At 37.9% G+C, this 23,052-nt stretch overlaps 2 protein-coding genes across 4 annotated transcripts in view; one reads left to right on the top strand and one right to left on the bottom strand.

The window, feature by feature from the left end:
• LOC126379870 (SWI/SNF complex subunit SMARCC2) overlaps window positions 1–20,503 on the bottom strand; it is a 35,888-nt gene extending 15,385 nt beyond the window's left edge. For 2 of the 3 annotated variants that reach the window (XM_050028841.1, XM_050028844.1), the window contains exons 1-7: window positions 20,278–20,503; window positions 20,029–20,148; window positions 6,856–6,969; window positions 3,605–3,773; window positions 2,560–2,714; window positions 1,703–1,846; window positions 142–269 (exon numbers count right to left, since the gene is read on the bottom strand). In XM_050028841.1, coding sequence (XP_049884798.1) covers window positions 142–269; window positions 1,703–1,846; window positions 2,560–2,714; window positions 3,605–3,773; window positions 6,856–6,969; window positions 20,029–20,148; window positions 20,278–20,394 — 947 coding nt within the window. In that variant the 5' untranslated portion in view covers window positions 20,395–20,503. The remainder of the gene's footprint in view (window positions 1–141; window positions 270–1,702; window positions 1,847–2,559; window positions 2,715–3,604; window positions 3,774–6,855; window positions 6,970–20,028; window positions 20,149–20,277) is intronic. The other variant, XM_050028843.1, reaches the window with a different exon arrangement.
• Window positions 13,499–18,882, top strand: LOC126379880 (regucalcin-like). The gene is made up of 6 exons (XM_050028858.1): window positions 13,499–13,692; window positions 15,218–15,353; window positions 16,049–16,252; window positions 16,826–17,044; window positions 17,885–17,997; window positions 18,489–18,882. Exons 1-6 carry the CDS (start codon window positions 13,603–13,605, stop codon window positions 18,735–18,737), a joined length of 1,011 nt encoding a protein of 336 aa, XP_049884815.1. The 5' UTR covers window positions 13,499–13,602; the 3' UTR covers window positions 18,738–18,882.
• Window positions 20,504–23,052: the final 2,549 nt, after the last annotated feature.

Genomic DNA, 23,052 nt, shown 5'->3' with positions numbered 1-23,052 from the left:
TTCGAACCTAATACGCGATTTTTAACAGGTTTTTGCGTCGTATAATGTATGTAATGTGAGTGAACTTTCAAAAATGAGTGAACCAAACATAAATTCGGAGACAAATGGATAGTTTTAAATGTAGATGGCCGTCAGAGTTACCTCTTCCTCTTTCCGTGTTTCTGCGGTGGCGGAGAGGGAGAACGCTTCCTTTTGCTTCCCTTTTTGCTCTTGCTGGACGTTTCCCCGCCGGGGATCAGATCGTCTACGGACAGACGCAACTTGTGCACCTAGAGAAGATGGGGATTGATTACATTATGTTATGTAAAACATTGTGAAACATTGCTAAAGGGAATTTCAGTGTATCTCAGCATCTACAAGACTGATATTGTGAGAGTGATATTTGTTAATCTGATTCTTAATGGTATTAAGAATCTGTGTAAAACGAAGTTGTTTGTATGAAGTGTCCGGGGACATTGGTTAAACAAAGAAACCTCTTTTAAAATCGGGATCGATGTTTCGTATCTATGACGAGGACGTATTTTCGCGACTCGCGAGTGTGTTATGTAGTGTCTAGTTAGTGTTAAGTTTCATGTCCGGTCGATCAGTGAAATGGTGAGATGACATTCTCAGCAGCGAAAGTTTATTAGCTACCCAGAGAATGTACGAAGAAGACAGCAGCAATCATGGCCTCATCATATAAGAGAATTTTCGAATCACGGATAGCAGTAACATCGTACTGCAGTACGTAGCCGAGGCCACTAGCCATGGAGGAAGATGAGATGCAGCTCGCCGATATGAAGTCACCCGCAACATTATCAAAAGGTATTTATTTTCATGTAATTTGTGAAAAAGATCATTAATTAACAATGATTCTTTATATTAGAAAATAGTAAAATCAAAAAGCATACAATGGGGAGTGTGCTGGTCGTAGGCCAAATGTTTTGAATAATAGTTTATGAACGCGTCACCTTAGCGTAAAATGATATAATATTTGTACAATGATTGCTTCTATGCTGGGGTGCTCGCGAATAAAAACAAGATGGCCTTCCCGTGCATGTTGAAAAAATTGTCAGTCAGATTACGGCCTTTTTAACATGTCCTTTCACACTTCAAAAGTTCTATCATCAAACGGCTGATGAGCCGGTGATATGATGACATCGAACTCAGGATTTCGTATTAGCAGTAACTGCAACTTTTGATACTAATCAGAGTAATAGTAATGACAAGACAACTCTTCTGATTACCCATGGATCTACCCAGTAATTACTGAACCTTTGAAAGTTAGGATGCTAAAGTAGGGTGTATATTTGCCGAAATGTCTAAATTATTAACACGTAGGGATTACGGTCATGAGTTTACGTTTGTATGTATGTGGCGGCCGCGGCACGGGTACGCTATCACTTGCGGCGCGAAGTATATCGCGGGCTGCGACCAATAACCGTACGAAATACGTACGCAGTTAGCGTTCGCTGCGTTTATTGGTCGAAACGCGTGCTAGTAACTCGCCGCGTGTGATAGCGACACCCTTGCGGCGATAGTTATAGTATCAGTGTTATTCTTTGTTTGAAGAATGTTTAGGGCTCCCAACTACTTTTCCTCGGCTGTACACGTCGCGAGAAGCTGCAGTAGTTTTGGCGCGTGAGACATATAAAAATCAGACGATTCAGTGTAACTATGTTACCAACTGAATATCGTATATTTTAATTTGAGTGATGCTGACCTTCTTCTTGCCGCTGGAGTCGACCTCGTAGTCTTCCTCGTTCATCCACTCGTTGTATTGCGGCAGGTCGAGCACCCACGTGGCTGACACCCGCCACGGCTCCCCGCGGGTGCACTCCCAGTTCGCTACCTCTGGTACCTCCACCTGTGAAAACAATCATTGTTTATCATCATAGGCCTCATTTCAGACGATTCATGACTATCACTGTCGCAATGTCATGCACTTTTTCCATGGCTGTGCAAGCCAATTCTGGTGCGGCAAATTCTACCGTACACTCTTCAGGAGAAGCCTGCGACAATTGGTTTTATATATTATATTAGTGCCGATTCGGGCGGGTTTTCCGTTCGGGTTAGATCAGACAGGCATTCGGTTCTGTAAAAAAACTGGACCTGTCAAATCTTCAGGTTAGGTAAATGAACTGTGACGACGGAATAGCACGCTAGGCCATCACCGGCTTAATGTGACAGGACTAAAACTGGCTCCATTTCTTTCTTGCACTTTACTTACACAAGTAAAGGACTGCATTAGTTTAACAGCTGTCAAATTAAAATTCGTTTAAGTTTTTGCGTTTTTATTGTTTGTTGTTTATGTTTATTGTTTATTGGACACAGGATAGCACAGAAAGTCGCTTTATAGGGAAAACCTCGTAATCTCCTTTTTTCGACGTCACTACTCGACTCTCCAAGTAAAAATTGAAACCTAACTACATTTTTTTCCTGGATTGAAACTAGCGTGTTTCGAGGTTTTTTGAAGAAAACCACATCGGAATGTCGTGTTCGAGGCGGCTCAATAGTAACCCTGACAGCAAGCTTGAGGTCGGTCATTGGCGTCGCCCATACGAGAGAAGGTATACGTACAGGCAAGTCAGCTTGAGCCCAGGTGTCGTGGCTGTCAGGCAAGTAGTACCAGTGCACGAGCACGTTGTTCCCGCGCCGGAACACCGGCCGCGCGTACTCCTCCTCGAGGGGGTCCACTGTCGGATACACGATGTGCGTCGCTTCCTCTTCATCCTCTGCAATACGATAAACATTAAAGAACGTCTAGGGCTCTGTGCAGAGGTTTTTCTTGCAGCTTCTTTTCCCCGGCTATGCAGGTTGTGAGAAGCTTCAGTAGTTTTATGTAAAAATTGGCGATTCAAAGTGTAACTATGTTACCTACCGAATATAGATATTTTTGAATTTGCATTTAAATTTTGAATGCTGTGATGATAACCTGTGGCTTGCTCTTCGAAGACAGGGTATTAGTGACATCGTAATGAATATTGAGGGGGATGATTCAGACCATGATATTAAGTGGAATTTTCTATCAAATTTCATGTTTTTTTTTTTAATTATTATAGTACATATACAGTGCCGAGAAGAGCTTACATGGAACTTATTGAATTGGTCTTTGATAGAAAAGAATGGAGAATGCTACACCGACCAAAGCGTGGCTCTTAAATTAATGAGGATGGAGTACACATATATAAGGAGATTCTTAATTTCAAAAGAACTGCTTTTAGCGCGTTTAGCTCTTTGTCATCCTGATCTTGTCGTAAAAGTCGAGTAAAGACATATTGTCCTCTGTATCATGACCGGCTTGAATACCACAAGTGTAGCTAGCTGCCAGTTGCCTTCTTCTTCCATATGACATGTAATAACATAACTATTACGAAATAAATGAATATGATGTCTGTTAGCAGTTACAAAGAGCGTACCCTTACGTAAAACATAAACAGCCTATATACGCCCCACTGCTGGGCACAGGCCTCTCCTCAATCAACCGGAGGGGTTATGGAGCGTACTCCACCACGCTGTTGCGTACGCTTATAGAGCAATAATTGAGTTTGGGGGTTTAAAATAATCTTTCTTTCGTCTTATCTGCTCCATTTATAAGTGTAGATGTAGTTGAACGACACTCTACCTACGATCTCTCCTTGGTGGTTGACGACGATGTCCTTAATCTTATTGGCAGTGTTCTTGTCGACCTCGGGCCGGATATATACGCACGGAGACCGGATCAGCTCCGAGCTCATCAGAGCTGACTCGATCTCCATCATCATTTGCACGTTCAGGTCCTTCCGGGACGGGTTCTGTAACGGGGGGAGGGGGGAGGAACAAAGGGAACAACATTAGTTTACAGCCCGAGAGCGGCATAGTGTAAGTGCTATGGCAATGCTCGTATACAACCCCTTAAAAGTGCTACCCGAATAGGTATTACCTACACACTGTGCTTTAAAATTCGAACGTCGTGGCTTTAGTTATAGATAGTGTATTCACAAAATTGTGTAGGGTACTTTATATTAAAATTCAAAAATGGAATTTATTTAAAGAAAAATATACATTCTTAAAATTGAAATCGGAATCGGGAATCGGATATTAAATTATGTATAATAATAATAAAAACAAAATAAAAATCAGTAGTCTTCATTGGAGATATGATTTGCTGGAAAATGAAGTCGATAAAATCGACACATGCACACAATAGGTGAGTTTCACAGGCCCGTATTGTATTAGTGACAAAACAAACGTAATTGGTTATTCACACACAGACAGGTTATGGGATGCCCATTGTCTATTTACAAATGTATCTCGTACCCACATGTACCGAACTACGAATATGACCCTGGCATGAAATGGAACAAAGGAAATAATGCTTGGAAATGATACCAGGAGCATAATATACAAATATGTTATGTACCATGTGTGTCGGTCATCCACCTTACAACCCACACGATAAGAAGACCATGTGTTAAGGTTCAATAACTATAATATTTTCAACCTTTTTCTAAAGTTTTTGGCGATAATTGTATTACTGGCATCCTCTACAACTAGCTAAACCATTTATTCTGTGTAAAAGAATAAAAACTAGGAGTGCATGATCTAAAGTGAATAGAATCATTTACGTGTTTGTGTGTTCTGTTTCAATGTACAGTAGTGTAATAATCGAATGTCGTGTTATTTTCAACATTCGTGATATTTCAACAATGGTGTAGTGTAGTGGTGGTGGTGTCTTTTGTACTGGTTTCTCTAACAGACCTGTTGTGGTGTAAGGTACCTTGTTAATACAGCATCAACCCTCACGTGCGAGTGAATAGCAACATAACGCATGTGACAACACCGTGAACCTTGAAAAATCTTAAAAAACACCTGAATGTTATACAAATTTACACTGCCTTATTTCGCATACGTACGTACAATTTTCATTATTGGCGTAAAAATCGATCAGTACTAATTTAAAATGACATGCGTAACAGGATACCTACATGTTTTAACATATTTTCAAAAACAGAATATTAATTTTTTTTATTTAATTTACAACATCTGAAATTACAATACAGCTTAAATATTTTGTTTCAACAAAACACGCTCATCAAACACGGAAAAAGGTGCCTTGTAATTTTAGTTTAAAACCAATTTTAGTTCAAAATCAACATTTGATAATGATTATTTTCCGTTCGTGTTAGAAGAAATACGGAATTACTAAAGCGAGAGGATGACGCGTTAACTAATAATAAATTCGTCAATTTTATGTAGGTAATAAATAAAACACATAATACCGGGTTCTTACCGCGTTAAAATCAGGGATATGAGACGATGTCATCCCGTGATCATGGTACTTGCAACAGTGTTGAAATATCGGGAGTCTCATATCCTTGATTTTATCGAGGTAAGAAACGCGTATTATTTGTTTTACAAACATACATAAACTCACGCCTATTTCCCACCGGGATAAGCAGAGACTACGGAATTCCATTTGCTTCGATCCTGACACAATTGTCTTGCTTTCTCTACATTCATTTAATTATGATAATAACCGCCTAAACCTCAAACAATTAATAAATATTTAGCAAAAAATATATAAATATGAACTTTACTTTTTCAAGTAATATTATATATTTATAGAACAAACACTATTGCAAATTTTAATTATCTGAGTATTTTGTCTTGAGTCTTATTGTCCTAATTTAAACGTAAATTGAAATTGAAACGTAACTACTTTGGTTACGGCGGTTTTCACGACAGTTATAATTTTCATGTTTCTTAGATAGTGCGAAGTGTACACTATAGCTTCTCATAGATGCGCATTGCGTCCGACTTTACCCTCCATCTGTGACGTGATTCTTACCATGGTATAACAAAACCAGGTATGCTCAAAACTGACAGCTAACATTTCAAGGTTAGCCCAGCTGACGTCATCCTGCCCTTCATTGCCATTTGGTAAAAACAAAATTACCCACAACTATTTTTTTATATTTACATTTCAAGGAAATTTTGAACTTTTAGTAAAAGATTTCCTTACAGTTTTAATGATTTTTATATACATATGTGACAAGTAACAGTAATTACATACATTAGTCAGTAATTCACGTAATTTTCAATGATAAAATTTACGTCCATGGAATTTTGGAGATACCAATTTAATGGTAACACAATGGTAACACTTACGTCATCAATGGGCTAGCAATGGCAGCTTGTCATAGAATTGAGCATACCTGATTTTTATACCATGATTCTTACTGTGGCTGCAAATAATTACATAAGTAGCCTATATACGTCCCACTGCTGGGCACAGGCCTCCCCACAGTAAACCGGAGCAAATTAATTAATAAACTAATTAAGTTTTATTAACTCTCTGATAGTAACATATTATACATCAATGACGAGAAGAGACGACGGCGTCAACGACCATATTGATGTAATTCAAAGATATTATATTATTTTTTGAGGAGCTCGGTAGCGCAGCGGTAAACGCGCTCGGTCTGCGATTGTTGAAGTTAAGCAACATTCGCAAAGGCCGGTCATAGGATGGGTAACCACAAAAAAAGTTTTCATCTCGAGCTCCTCCGTGCTTCGGAAGGCACGTTAAGCCGTTGGTCCCGGCTGCATTAGCAGTCCTTAATAACCATCAATCCGCACTGGGCCCGCGTGATGGCTTAAGGCCCGATCTGCCTAACCATCCATAGGGAAGGCCCGTGCCCCAGCAGTGGGGACGTTAATGGGCTGATGATGATATTATTTTTTAACCAACTTCAAAGAAGCAGGTTCAATTAGACGCGTATGTGTTTGTTTTGAGGGCGATGTTGTCGCATGTGTATGTCGATGCATGTTAAGGGCCGCGGGTGCAGGGGCGGCGGGCGGGGCGGCGTGAGGCGGCGTGCGGCGGGTGCATACCTTACCGACCTGGAAGTCGAACTTGCGCCACCTCTGCTCCGACTTGAAGCGGAACATGGTGGCGAGCACAGTACACAGAGCTCCTCCCGGCTTCATGTCCATGAACACTTTCATCTGTAACAGATTGGTGATACACGTTTCAATATACGTTCATTACAGCAAAAAATAAGGCGTAAAGCGTATTTCGCCACGGCTTTTTGGCGGGAAACGGGAACGGGACAGTTGCTTTCTTCATTGAATAATCTAAATAATTAATACGAAGTGGTGTTTTGTGGTTAATGATCGCATTAGGTTAGTCGGAAGACATTCGCGAGTGTTATTATATCGGAGTATTCAATAAACAAAGTGTATCTGCCTATTTTCGCTTCGTGCCAGGAAGCCGCTTCATAACTCGAAAGTTTATGCGGACTTTTGAGTTAATTCGTTTGGGGTTCGGAGTAGGAGTCTACTCCGAGGGTGGGGGCTTAGGTTTCATCATCATCATCTTTCATCATTTCATCAATCATCAAGAAAAAAAATACGTAAGACATGGCTATATGGGCATAGTTCCCTTTGCCTTACCCTTCGGGGAAAACCAAAACAAAAAAAAAGTATTTCGCCACTATACTATACTGAACTTGTGGGGCAGTTAGTGATAATCTATTTTAGACTTTAAGATCCCACTGCTGGGCAAAATACTCCCCATTTTAGAAGGGACATTAGAATGTACTGCTATCAAACATTTATCCGGGATCAGAAAACCAAGGTAATTATTAACAAGCAAGTGATGAAAGAAGCCCTAATAATGTCGAATAATTCTAAGTTGAAGATAGTTTAAGGTCGTAAGGCCCAGATGCCTTTTAAAATCCAAATCGAAATGAGATGTACATTGATCGCATGATTAACTAAGAACCAGCGCCATACTGACCAGGGGCCTGTTTAATAAAACTTACAATTTTATTGTAAATTATCACGACAATTTGATGTTCATTACGTAGCTAATATGAAACGGCAAAATATTCGTGATCACATACTCCGCAATGTACATCAAATTGTCATTGTAATTTACAATTGTAAGTTTTATTAAACAGGCCCCACACCTTTGCATTTAAAGATAAACATAGAAGTTTTTTTTTTATTTCAACCTTACACTTACTAATCAAATAGGTGAAAACATTTTTGTTGCAAACCTTTATTCGCTTAACTCACTTTTACAAGTATTGGACTATATGAAGTACTAAGGGTGGTATTAATAAACGAATCTCAGCTCAGACTGCCCTCAGGATCATGCTCAAGTCTCTGTTTTTATATGAGAACTGTCACAATGACACGATCTTGAGGGCAGTCTCGAAGCTGAGATTAGTTTATTAATACCACCCTAAGTGCGTTAACAATTATCAATGGTAACAAAAAGCATATGTGCAACAACAGTTGCTCTTAACATAAGGCACTTATAGTTTCGACATTTTGAACGAATAACTCATGTTATGTTGTGGTTGTTATAGATTCAACTTAACCCTTTTTTGTCCATTTTTTATCTAAGGTATAGATAACAATCTACGCTAGTTCCCATACAGTCGCATCGCAAGAGCTCGCTCGGCTACACCTCATGCATAGGACATATTTTTGTATACACACTTAATTTGATAGTTCCATACAAAAGTAGCTAATAAAAAAACGCAATCACTGGGCTAATATTTTTAAAAAATCTGTGTGTGGGAAGCAGCTAGTATAGAGCATGCAGCTAAAATTCACTGAAAGACTGGATACTGAACTTTGATTATGACATTACAGGCTGATCACCTTATTGTCCGAAAGTAAGATGATCCGTGCTTCGGAATGCACGTTAAGCCGTTGGTGCCAGTTATTACTTACTGATGTAAGTAAGTAGTCGTTACATGAGCTATGTCAAGAGCCTTTGGCGGCTCAATAATAACCCTGACACCAGGGTTGATGAGGTTGGTAATCCACCTCACAACTCAGACGATAGAAGAAGACTGGATAAACCTGGCTCTTCCAAAGAGCTCCATTAGGTTTGATGTTCAACGATATGCTGCTATCATACATACATACATAAGCTCACAACTATATCCCAATTGGGGTAGTCAGAGGTACATCCATCGCAAGATGAACTAAGTACCCACACCTCACCAAGCATTCTGTTAAACCAACATGGTAGGAAGTGAGCCGTATCACCGTATAATGGTCGAGCCAACTGTGTTAGCTGCTATCTTGCGGAATACAGTTAAAATCAAACAAATAGCTATTAAAACATCGAATGTCAATAAGCTACCCCGGATGGGAAAGAGCGTGAACATAAACATTCGCATCGCAAAATGATAAACAAGCTAGAGCTGGGTTCACGGGCATCTTAAATTAAACCAGTGTTACATTGTGTGCCTTATGGGGAATAATGGGGATCGACCCATTGACGACAATGCGATGGGCCATTTAGCAACGCGAAAATGTTACTATTACAATAATGTACTTCCTGCCATGTAATTAAATACTTATCGAAATAATCTTGTTAGTTCAACATGAACAGATACTCAATATCTTCTTCTATAATTGGCTCTTCTGTATCCTATATATTTTTATATGTACTATAATGTTTTAAGTAGCTATTGGGTTTCCGAAAAAAAAAATAATTAATTATTGAATGTAATTTGAGGCAATCAAAAGTCACGTCAATATAATATCAGAGTCCTTTTTCCGCAATTTCAATAGACACCCTGAATGAAATTAATTTAATAAAATTAAGGTCTTGTTGAAGAAAATCACACCATAATGTGAGGGGACGATATCAGGAAGCATTTTACATAATTGAGAATGAATGCATTGCTAGATTGCTACATCCTTGCACCCAACCTTAAAGCCTACCTAACAGGAACTTGTTATGCATAATCGAACGATTATGGCCATGCCGATGCACGCTAAAGCTAACACCTCGTTACTACAAGAACTTCATATCATATATACTTAAGTAATATGTTTGAACAACTGCCGGAACACCGGCTAGCCGTGTCTAGACCTTCCAGCAAGAAGGAACTTAAATATTACAAATTTTCTACGAAAGTAGGTTACCGCAAGAAGATAATAAAAAAAATGAAAAAAATAATTAATGAATGTTTCTTTCTTTATAATAGAGCTACCCATTATAACTTTTACACATGGTAAGTTCTGAACCCCCATCGTCAGTCCACGGACATACAGATGTTGCAGGCAGTTCATCCGTTTGTTATCTGTGCCACAACCCGGACACGCCATACAACAATCTCATTCTTACCGTGTGCCGCCTAACGCGTAAGAACGAGCGAGACATAGTCCATGTGCTCTTTCCCTTACTCCTTACGAACCGCCACGGCCATTGTGTACGGCCATTTAAAACTAAAGTCGGCGCCCGATACCAATTGGTACAGGGCGGAGATTTACCGTTTTATGCGTAGTATTATTCTATACGTATAGATAGTCTGTATCTGTAAATTCAGGACCCCGATACTGAACCCGCCAGCGTGGTCGACGATTTTCCTTCATCAGCGCTTATCGCTAGATAAGAAGTTTTCCACGAATTTATATCCTAAAAAATGAAAAAAATAACCTTATACCTACAGCAGTGGCAGAGGCCTACCCTCTCGGCAATACGTTCTTAATATAGATAATAATAAATATTTATTTTATAAAATAAAATATAAAATAGACAATACAATTTTATGAATACACTAAGTAAATAAGTCATTGTATACATATAAATAGTCAATGCAAGCAGATTGAACGCTCCTTTAAACAGGTGGTTACACAGTATTAAGATTTTCGAGTAAAAATAGTTTTAATTTCTTTTGAAATGCTTGCATGGAAAGTTAAGAAACTTCTCCGCGTTAAATAAGAAAGCATTCTACGAAAATTACACATACACCCTTGAGGATTAAGTACCGAATAGTCGAAAACCGTTTTTACACCTCCCTAACATAATACCTATAGTAAGTTACCTACGTTCTATGCCTATTCTTTCTATACTAAAACTAAATTGTTTTTGGCCGAAGTAATATCTTTACACAAGTGCTTGAAAAATATCAATTAGTATGCATAGTAACATTTTCCAGTATTTGCATGTTGTTCCAAGGACGGATATTCAAAATTCAAATTTCAAAATTCAAAAATTGCTTTATTCAGTAGGTAACATAGTTACACTTTGAATCAATTTTTACATAACGAACGTCTCATCCGCCTAAAACTACTGCAGCTTCTCACAACCTGTATAGCCGGGGAAAAGAAGCTGCAAGAAAAACCTCGGCACAGGGCCCTAGACGTTCTTTAAAAAAAATATTACCTACGGCTTTGTATGACGATCTTCTGTCTCTATTCAAGTTATGTTTTTCTGTTCATTTATTATAATTTATAATTAATGCTATTTAAAATAGATTTCCCATCTATATTATACTTCTGATTATAGCAAAATATATATTTAATGGACAAATAACAAACACATATAAATAAAACACATCCTCCAATGCGTCACTACGACGCAATGTGCCCAACAGGCTGGCTTCTGATTATTGTTTAACAAAACATGACTATAATTAAACTTTGAATTTGGAACATTTACATTAAGAATTAAAAACTCTATAACACCCACTGTAAAATTACATCATCATCGTCATCATAAACAGCCTATATTCGACCCACTGCTGGGCACAGGCCTCTCCTCAATCAACCGGTGGGGGTATGGAGCATACTCAACCACGCTGCTCCACTGCGGATTGGTGGAGATGTAAAATTATTTGTACTTGGTACTTTTTATTCCTTAAACTTGTATTCAATACTTTTCTACTCGTATTGTTAGATTTTATGATGAGATGAATATTATACATATACATTTTCCTCAATCATTAACTTTTCGTATTTTCGTCCGCTCTACTTACACGATATATTTAACCATTTCTTTTTTAAGTCTATTTAAGTTAGAGTAAGAAAACCATATTAAAGAAATGAAGTAATTAGGTGAACAAATGACTTCCTAAGATGTGGCATAATTAAAGACCTTGATTAGGGTCACCTTCCGCGCCGGGTCCGTTCATCCGTGACTGGCACACTTTGGCCAATGCTATCTAGACACCGTCTTATGTACCTATTGTTGAGTATAATACTCCAACACCTCATCAAACCAAGCTAATCTCATGATTGAAGCATTTGTACATTTGAAAATACTACCGAAAACTGTACCCAATTATAAAGTAGTCATCTACTTTATTTATTATTTTCATTTACTTTATTTATTTTATCCCCTTAAAATATTTTATTTTCTCGAAAACGATTCATATAATGGAAAAAAACGTATATTTCATAATTAATTTTAAATTTCGCGCAAAAAAAGTTAGTTACGGGACATTTTTCCCAGTGATGTCGCATTTTAATAAACAAACTGTCAAGCAGTATAACTACTATAAGCAGCGTGCCATCTACTCTCTGCGCGTCCAGTATAATAATGCTTTCAGGATTCTCGTGGGTCTTCCTAGGTACTGTAGCGCGTCAGGGATGTTTGCGGCGGCGCGTGTTGATGGCTTTCACGCCATCATTCGCAAACGAATCGCTTCCCTGATGTGCAGAGTGAGATGTAGCCCGAACGGCATTCTGAAGGCATTATCAGATAAGCCAGATTGCCCTTTTTGGAGGCACTGGAATGCGATCCACGTGGCCTTTTAATTGTTTTAATTGTTTGTTTTTCTTAATTGGTGTGTTTTTTTTTTTGTCCGTGTGTAATGTAATTATGTTGTCTGTGTGTAACTTTTTTATGGGCATCGCCTGAAATAAATGCTTTTTATTTTTTATTTTTTTTATAACTTCAAATCTGACAAATAGTTTCTGTTTATTTTCACAAAGGTCAATCATAGCCGCCCGTGTATCGAGTCTTGTAATACACAGATAAAAATCGCATTGGGTAGTTATCATTAAAAGGTAAACTACCATATCCGACAAATTTCATATTTTATTGTTACAAGTATCAAGTAGCCAATTAAGTACGTAGTCACGGGCTTATGGCGGCGGAATAATAACCCTGACACCAGGGTTGATCATTTCGGTAATCAACCTCACAATCCACACGAAAGAAGAATCTAATAATAGCAATAGAGGTAATATCATAATGATAGAAAACAATTTGTATATATTATTTTTGCTAATTACCATTTGCCAACATAACAGTAAAACTCTATAATTGCCCGTAAAAGAATTTATTAACGAGCTTAACGATAATTAAGACTTATTTGCATAGTTATAAATACTCTACTAGACATGTCAGGGTGATTAGAATAGTTTTGTATATCCTGTGAGTAGTTAGACGTTTATGTAAAATAATCTTAATTTATAAATGGATTTCTGACGAGTTGCAGTAAATTATTTATTGTAATTTATTGTGTATTTTTTAACCAGTCAAAATAAATACTAAAAATAAAAAAAAAAACAAAAAGTAAATAAAATAATTTATAAAGAAAATATATAATTAGACAATTTTAAAGCTCCACGTGTATTACCTATGATCTTCTTTGTTATAGTAAGCTAATTATAGTGAACTATGTAAACATGCGTACTCTTCGTTAATTTAGCTATAGCGCGCACGCGTTGTATACAGAGTGACGAAAGAACTGAGCGCTATATATTTGAAACAAATTCGAGTTACAATCACTCGCGATCTCGCTGACCGGTTTATAGTAAGCCGAGCCGGGCGCGACGGAGGTCGTATAAGTGTGCAATACAAAAACAAAACTTGACAAAATGAATTTCCTTTTCAAAATTATAGCATTACTTGCTTTGGCCTGGAGTAACAACGCATCCCATAGAGCTTCCATGCCGCTTATTAGAAACGTAAGTTTATTTACGATTATATTTTAAATAAATAATTTGAAAGTCACATTAGGAGATTGCGTTTAATATTCAAAGTACGAGTATTTCATGTACCGGTGATTATTATTGAATAAAATATGACCTCACTTAATAGAAATCTGTTAATGGTCTGATTTCGCATTTTATCATTTCGTAACGCATTCATTGCCAAACCATAGCCATAGGCCTCTGGCAGACTATTAACTATTTAAGCTACAGGTTCAATAACGACAACAGTAAAGCTAATCTTTGAATTTTTAAATGTCATTAATAGTTATATCTAAGCTGAACGTCTAGTTACAAATCATCATTTGTAAATTTAATACAATAATTTTACAACACAAAAAAGGAACAATGTAATTTTTTGTTCCTTTTATTAATATTACATACATTAAGATTTCGTGACTAATATTTGGATTGTTTATTGTTAGGTTTTTAGGGCAGGTTGGTCGTTCAGAGAAATCATGCAGGCGTGATTCTCAGCAAACTTATATAGTTATGATAAATATTGATGATAATAGTTGCTATACTCTAAATTACCTAAAACTAAATGTGATTATTGTATTATTAATAAATAGTCATAATAATTTAAAGGAGCTTCTACCTCGCTTTAAAAACAGCAAACGATTGTTCGTGAACCAAGTTTTCAAAGCATAACATTGTTTAATAAGTGTATTAATAATTCTCCAACATGCTAACAAGCGTACTTAAGTTAAAAATAAAAACTGATGAAGAAATTAAAAAGTATAATCGTTTCGACATGGTCGGTATTCTTATAACTTTCCGGATATGCACGGAAAAATCAACAGTGGGATTGTATCCTTTCTATAGGGGGATAGGCTGATCACCTGTTGATGACCCCATCCTAGGACTTCCTATCAAAAATGGCTGAAAGGTATTTTCTGGTTATATGTGGCGCTGGTTTGGGTTTATTTACGTAATGCATATTATTATATGAAGACAATATGAGTAGCACGAAATGATAGTGTTAGTGACATCGTAACGAAAACTTAGGGATCATTCATACCAGACATGATTCTGAGTTGATATCAAGTGGAATTTTCCGTCGCAAAAGTATAGAACTGAAAATAATTAAAAATAAAACACATTTTTTATGACTTTTCCGACAGGAAATTTAACTTGATATCGACTCAGAATCATGGACTGAATCATCCCCTTCAGTGTTCATTGCGGTATCACTAACACCCATACATACTTCTATGGCTACCTGTATGTACTAGTTTGTATGGGATGTAAGTAACATCGTAACTAATACTGAGAGTATGATTCTGCTGATTATTCTGAGTTAATATCAAGTGGAATTTTCCATCGCAAAAGTATAGAATGTTGTATCACGTGATGTCTAGGATTTGTGCTCGGTTCATCGCAATAGTCTTGCCCTTATTACATGGGAGCTGGGACTGAAACATAGCTGGTGAGGTGTTGGTATATAAACTAGACAGCCCTGCCCACCCGTTCAGACGTGATGTTATGTTTACATCAACAGGTGCATCGCGGAGGTGATCATTTCGAGGGCCCACATTGGTCAGTAGCTGAGAACGCACTGTACTGGGTGGACATTGTATTACAACGGGTGCTCAGACTCGACGGAGCCAGCGGCAATGTTACCACCAGGGAAATTGGTGAGATCACAGATATTCCAACCTTTCTATTCTCTCACGTACTTTTAATTAAAAGTCAAAGAAAAATCTTGGCTTATACATCTCCAAATGAGGTTTGGTTGAAGCATGATTCTCGGGACGCAACTACGCGGTTTGAAAACGATAGCGCGCACCTGAGCACTTTATGGTCTAAAAGTTTGCACCAGGGGCAGGCCCCTGGCTAATTTAATAATAAGGCACTCCGCAATGTACATCAAATTGTCATTGTAATTTACAATTGTAAGTTTTATTAAACAGGCCCCAGGTGAGAGCCCTCTATCTCCTCATTTGTCATCCAAGACAAATTTAATAAAAATCATCAACCTTCTGCCCTTAGTCCTTTCCAAATGGGGTCGGCACTTTCGTCCCATCATGTCCACAAATACGGCTTTACTTTTCACAACCGGCCGACCAACCAACCCTCCTTGAGAATCCCTACTGCATCTAGTCGGTGATAACTAGATGAGCCCTGTCACCGCCATTGAGGTCACCCGTTCCTGCCTTGCTACCTCGCCACCGAATATTGGTTGTCATGGGTATATTATTTCCTTACCCCATAACGTACGATTTTTATCTACGTAGAAGGCATATGCATTGTTCTTATAGGAGATAAAATGGTAGAAAGTGATGACATCTCTCCGTACTCTTTTCTAATAGTGGTATTGATCATCTTCTAGGGTTCGGACCTGTATCACTGGTGGTGACAGTGAAAGACAATCCCAAGTTGGTGCTGATCACTTCAAGGGCAGGAGTGTTCTTCCTGCCCTGGGACGCGAGCCCAGGAGATTCCGCCATGAGGCAGCTCACTGTGGTCGACCTCGGCCACCCTGACAACAGGGGCAACGACGGGAAAGTCGACGCTAAAGGCCGGCTTTGGTTTGGTAAGAAATCCAAGACACACATACACAAACTTACACTCGTAATTTCTAATGTGATGCACAGAACCATAAGTAGTCAGAAAACAACTCACAGTCACTATTGACGCTAACGGCCTCCGCGGTCCAGTGGTTGAGCGTTGGGCTCACGATCCGAACGTCCTGGGTTCGAATCTCAGTGGGGACATATCACAAAAATCACTTTGTGATCCCTAGTTTGATCCTAACATTATAGGCTGATCACCGGATTGTCCGAAAGTAAGACGATCCGTGCTTCGGAAGCCACGTTAAGCCGTTGGTCCCGGTTACTACTTACCGATGTAAGTACATACGTCGTTACATGAGCTATATCAGGGGCCTTTGGCTGCTCAATAGTAATCCTGATACCAGAAGAAGAAGACTATTGGCGCAAAGTGCTAAGATAGATATCAAGAACTGTAACTGTGAGTGTCATCTATATTATCTATATAGATCTATGACTGCTACTGTATGCTTATGACATGTTTCAATAAATTTTTTTCGGTCTTCCCCCCAGTAGTTACAAAAACAGGATGAATTTTCATGTAACATTTTATGTAGGAACAATGGGCTCTGAGGTGAATGGAGAAGTGGATACAGACCAGGCGACGTTGTACTTGCTGGATCAATACAACTACGTGCACCCCGAGGCGAAAGTCCGGCCGGTGTCCGTGTCTAACGGCATCGCGTGGACCTCCGACAATAAGTACATGTTCTATATCGACACACCTACTCGGAATGTGGACGTCTTCGACTTCGAGCTTGCTACCGGATCCATCCGTAAGTTATACCACACCCCGGACACTTCATAATTACACCTCGTTTTACACTTTGACGGTATTGTACACGCGCATCTGTGATGTCTGACGCACATGCGATTGAAGACTAAAGTAAGACCGAGAGGGGGTGAGGTAAACGTAGCTCAACGTGGGGAGCGGAGAGTTGCCGTTCTAAACGTAATATTATTTCTTATTCTTTTATACTCAGAAAGAACAATTTGAAAAATAAAGCAGAGCTAGTGTTCTTATTATTAAAGAGTTTTTACAACTGGAACACTCCACTATGGGATCATCACTGGTCCAATAAGAGTTCATTAATGATCATATTCCAGTTAGATTATGACCTTAAATTGATTATGATTAGAATGTTTAGTCCAATTGGTAACTATGTTTATTTATTTACTTTTGCATGCTACATGGTATTATGAAGTTGTTACACATAAATGTGTAAGTACATGTAATACCCTGTAAGGGCACTGCAAGTGTAGGTACATAACTATGTAAGAGAGTGCTACACCTATATAGGGTAGTTTCCAACTAGTCAAACCAGTTACTTTTTACTAAACGTCAAAACACGAAATTACTATAGAATTTGTATGAAAAAGCAACCTGTGACGTCATAGAAAAACATGACAAAATTTCGCACTTTTTATTACATTTTTCATTATAAAAATTCATAAATAAGTTAAATAGAAAATGTTTTTGTCAACTGTAGATCTGTCTTTATTTAGTAAACAGAATTTCATAATTTATCTTTGAATCAACACAGAACATCGTCTTATTATTTATTAAATAATTGATTGAAGTGGGTAACTAAACCTATGTCACATTATGTTTCCAGGTAACAGGAGGACTTTGTTCAGTTTCCAAGCTAACAATGTAACTGGTCTTCCTGACGGCATGACGATTGACACCGATGGCAATTTGTGGATAGCCTGTTACGATGGCGGAAAGGTAAAATACATAGATTTAAAATATTTTGTGCGCGTAAAAATATTAGTAGTATAAAATTATTTACACATTATTAGTTAGACCAAATTGTTTTTCGGAGGTATACGACCTAGCCTGTATTGGGCCGGTTTTCCCTTAGCGGGTTGGAAAGAAGACAGGCAGTCACTTCTGTAAAAAATCGAACCTGTCAAATGTTCAGGTTAGGTAAGCGGACCCTTTGGAAAACGTGATAATGCTAGGGAGACAGACCGAATTGTAAAGATATGTGAATCAATCTTTTAGCCGTTTTTTTCGAGGTTAAATGCCTACCGTATACCCTCACGCCACAGGGCAGCGGGAGGGTTATGCTGGGTGGTTGCCTCCTCGGTGTCCGCATCACCGCCGTTACGCCAAAGCTACGAGTACCCTTTCCATGCTAAGCATAAATATAGCCTAAGGTTAGCCAACGTTACCCGATTGTGCTTTTAACAAAAAATATATATATATCTTTACAGGTAATCAAAGTAGATTCAAGGTCAGGCAAACTGTTGGAGAGCCATAAGATGCCGGCAACCAAGGTGACGTCGGTCATGTGGGGTGGGCGGGACCTGTCTACCTTGTATGTCACCACCAGTCGCAGAGGCTTATCAGCAGCTGAACTCGCAGAGCAACCTGAAGCCGGCTCACTGTTCGCTATAGAAGGCACAGGGTCTAAAGGCTACCCAGAAAATCTATTTATCTTCCCTGATGCTGCTACGTATTAATGATAGTTACTAATGTACTTACACAGAATATACATACAAACATAACCAAGATAAAGTAGACATGGCATTCCAAAATTGTTAGAACTAATGTATCATAATGTGTATGTATATGGGTATCTACCGGAAATAAATGCATTTTATTTTATATTTTTATTTTTTATGAGATTTCTTAACTACCATTTCCACCAATACTATAATAACATAAAACATAACATTAATGGCCTATATAAGCTCCCCTAAATCAACCGGAGGGGGTGGGGGAAGGGGTGGTCATTTCATTTATTACCATTATGTATACCTATTTAAAGAAAAATATGATTATTATTTTACTGTATTTTTTACTACCATAGATACCCATGTATGTAAATGTTTACATCCCTAGTCAAGTAGTCTTAGGCGCTAAGCTGAGAATGACAACAATATTAGCACTATTAAGTTGATAAGACTCAAACCGAACGTAAAAGCTACCTATGATCAATTAATCATAATAAAATTCTTTAAACAAAAGTTGTGAGCACGGTTTGCAAAGGTTAATATAGAAGCGGTTAAGGTTATACTACTGTTATCATAGCACAGATTTTACGTACCAATAGAAAATTGGTACTGTAAAGTCATACCGGTTGTTTAACCTTAAACCTTAACTGCTTTCAAGCGCTGGTTCAGAGGGAATATAATACAGTTATTCAGCTATTCCATATTCCCACTATTATGAGAGCACTTAACTATCTTCAACTCAATTTTTAAAGAACTATTATTATACATACAACTTCTCATATTACTAATGTCTTAAAAACTAGTTAAATTGTTCACAATTTTTTTTTTAAGTTTCTGAAAAATTATAGCCTTAGAAAGCTTTGTTCTGATCTACTTTAAATATAAGTGTTCTTTTTATATTTTTCATTATTTCATATATACAAACATAATTCTAGTTGATAAATTCACTTAGCTAAGTTAATTCGCAAATTGCATTAAAAAAAGAGATAATATTAGGATTGTTGTCCCCACGTGACCAACAGCAGTTTAAATTACAGGCAATGCAAGATCTATTAAAACAAAACTTATTACCTAAGTGCATAAAGAAAATTATTTGTAACTACTCTCCTGAAATCCTTATTAATTTTACATTCCATTTAGGCAAAGGGATATTATATACGCATTTCACTTATTGCCTTTGCAATTTTCATTTAGCTGCGACATAAAAGTAAGGATTCAACCTACTTTGGTAAACTCTGTGTAAATTATGTTTAAAACAAAGAATATCTGTCAATAACAAGTGTTTGAAACTACTTACTGGAAGCCTCAAGAATGGTGGATCAGTGGCATTCTTGCCAAGCTTGTTCTCCTGGTATTGTATCAGCTGAACGACGAGTTGCGCCAGCCCTTCCTTCGTAGGGGGATCCGTTTGGACATGCTGCAAACAATGTACTTCGTACAAACATCTTTGCATTTTGATTGCAGATAACCCCGTTCACGTAAGGAAACGTGCACAAAACATCAAATGAATGTAAATCCGGAGTTGTTAAGTATAAGTTTCACTAACCTTTTTGCAATTCTTCTGCAACCAAACTCGAATTTGATCAAACTGTGAAAGTGATTCCGATGATTGGAAATACTCAACATTTGGCCCGCCGTCTTTCTTAGGCCCTATGGATGTCATTTTAGCAAGCAAATATATGAGTATGAGCCCGAAACAGTAAGTAATAAACTATAAATATTAAGTAATTAGTAATAAAAGCGTACACGGCAATACGGCGTCGTTTTGACAATTTGACGTTTACGGTTCGGTGTTGCCTTATGAAAAAAACATATTTTCGTTTTCAAAAAGAACCGGTTTTTAGTTTTGCACTTTTATCATGCAGCTTAAATAATTTCAGTATACCATTTTTATCTTAATTCACAATACTAACAAACGTGGAAAGCAGTTTTATGGAAATTATGCTCTTAATTATCACAAATAATAAAGTACTCCACGAAAGAAGTTCCGCGGATTTCAATGGGCGCCTCGGCCGCGGGACTTCTTTCGCGGCGCGAATTAATGTACTCCACTAATAAATAAGAAGAAACTACGTTATATTACTCTCTTTAGCAACCTCTAACATGAGAACGCACAATATGCTGCCACTAAGATCTTTCGTGGAGGAAGCAACTCCAGCAACATCCATCCAAGTGGTAATCACACCGCTCCGTGATGGTCTAGTCAGTCTTGTTCGGAGATCCCGGGGTTCGCTTCCCGATAGGGGGAAAATACAGTAAATCTATTTATAACACAGGCCTTAATTTGGTTAGGACTGTGATGTATGCTACTGAATTATAGCGTAGGTACTTACCTATGTCAGTAAAGTACGATGAATCCGAGCTTCGAAAAGCATATTAACTTCTATTCTGTCGAGGTACCGGACTAGACACAAGCGATTTCATATTGTGTCTGGTCGAGATTTGCGTTGGGAAAAGAAGTAGTTAAGCCATACTACTATTTATAGTTCTATGTCCCACTGCTGGGCAACATACCTCCTCTCAATCAACCGAAGGGTCTATGGTGCTGCTCCAGTGCGGGTTGGCGGAAGAAAAGAGCAAACACATTCATTTAGTTATGAGCGTCTATAATTTGTGTTAATATAAATATAAAAACATCACATCATAGGTACTAGCTGTAATTAATGTTCCTCCAGAATACCACATCACCAGACTCGCGTACCTATAGCCTATATCCTGTAAAACGTAACATTATTAAAAAGAGGACAGATATTATGGCGCCTAGTGCGGAAAAGACGAGACGAGAGTTGTCATTCTGTATTCTAATCATGTTACGTTCTACGTGGTGTAGTCAACTTAAAAAAAAATTGATTATTAAGTTATCATGAAACAAATCGTGATAATACAGTCTCACATTATGCCTATTACAAGTCTTAAACTGCACTTTAAGTGGCGCATAACGTGTGCGTTGGGATATTTTAATAAGAATACCTATTGTGCACGTGTATGTCTTCAAACTTCTGAAGAAACATCCTCAAGCCAAGAAACCAATAACACTATCTAATATTTGTACTAGGTACATTCAACTTTGACCGTCGTAAACTTTTGTTTGTTAAGTAGTCTAATCATTTAACTTCTTAGCCTTCGATAATCGACTTAGGTACATTTTTGTTTGTATGCTTTTACAAGTCAATAATCATTTTATTTAAATAATAATTATTGCGTTTTATACAATTCCGTAGGAACAAAATTAGATAATATTTTGTTTGACTTCCTAACATAAATCAATTCATAATAAAAACAAGTAAACATGATTGTAACAACATTAGTATATAACTGCATAATTAATAATGGTTTTTTAAATCACGCGGTCGCCTTTGTGGAGTAATGATTGTTTATTCTGTGATAGCCTTGTTTGCAGAACGCGTGACTTAAACCACTGAATAAGACTTTATGAATTTTAATTCATGTTTGGATCGTAGATAATAATAGAGTTCACGTGGTTATCAAGATTTGTGCCCGGGAATAGGCTGGCGAGGAGCGGGTGTATAAATACTTCTGCCTGCCCCTTCGGAGATACAGTCGATGAAAACATCCTATCCATATTATCTTACAAGACCTTATTAACGAATCTTCTTGGCGGTATGTACGTACTTCCGCCGTGCCGCTTCCCTCGTAGATTTTCAGCATTTCATATAAAGGATAATTGATGTGCCAACAATTCGGAGACATACTTTACAGAATTGGGCCTGTAGGCAATTCACAACAATCGTAATGAGGTTGATTTCAAAGGGACGCCTAAAGATCAACCGTTATTTTCAATCTGGCCGTTTAGCCGCCACAGCGTACCCAAGTCTACCTAATACCAAGGAAGTTCTCTGCGATACCAAAGAAGTATACCATCTGTGCAATGCCAAACAGCGGCGCCACTACCATGACACGACACAACGCGCCTTTCAAGAACGCTGGCGGACCTTCTTTCGTCAAGGTGGACCTGTAAGCAAAAGTTTAAAATAAATAGTTTTTTTTTACTACCTAATTATTGATTCTGAGTATATATATTAAACATAGAGCAAAACGGGCCTCTAAACAGGACCGGAAAACATGAAATTAGAAAAAGTGACAAAGTATGAAAAATGTTTCACAAGGTTTTTGAAACATAAAATGTTCGCCATTTTGTGGCTTAGAACTAACTTTTGGCAAAACCAATCCAGATTAACAAAACGATCAGAGTAAGAAAATGGGTAATTATCACGTTAAATCTCGCCATCTGTATTACTATTGGGGAATGTAATCTGGAAAGTGTCGTATTGGCATGATGCGCGGGTAAAGAGAAAAATAG

The sequence above is a fragment of the Pectinophora gossypiella genome, chromosome Z (assembly GCF_024362695.1).
Source record: "Pectinophora gossypiella chromosome Z, ilPecGoss1.1, whole genome shotgun sequence".
NCBI classification, from domain to species: Eukaryota; Metazoa; Arthropoda; class Insecta; order Lepidoptera; family Gelechiidae; genus Pectinophora; species Pectinophora gossypiella.
Note: the sequence above shows the minus strand (reverse complement) of the source record. Positions and strands in the feature narration are given on the sequence as shown.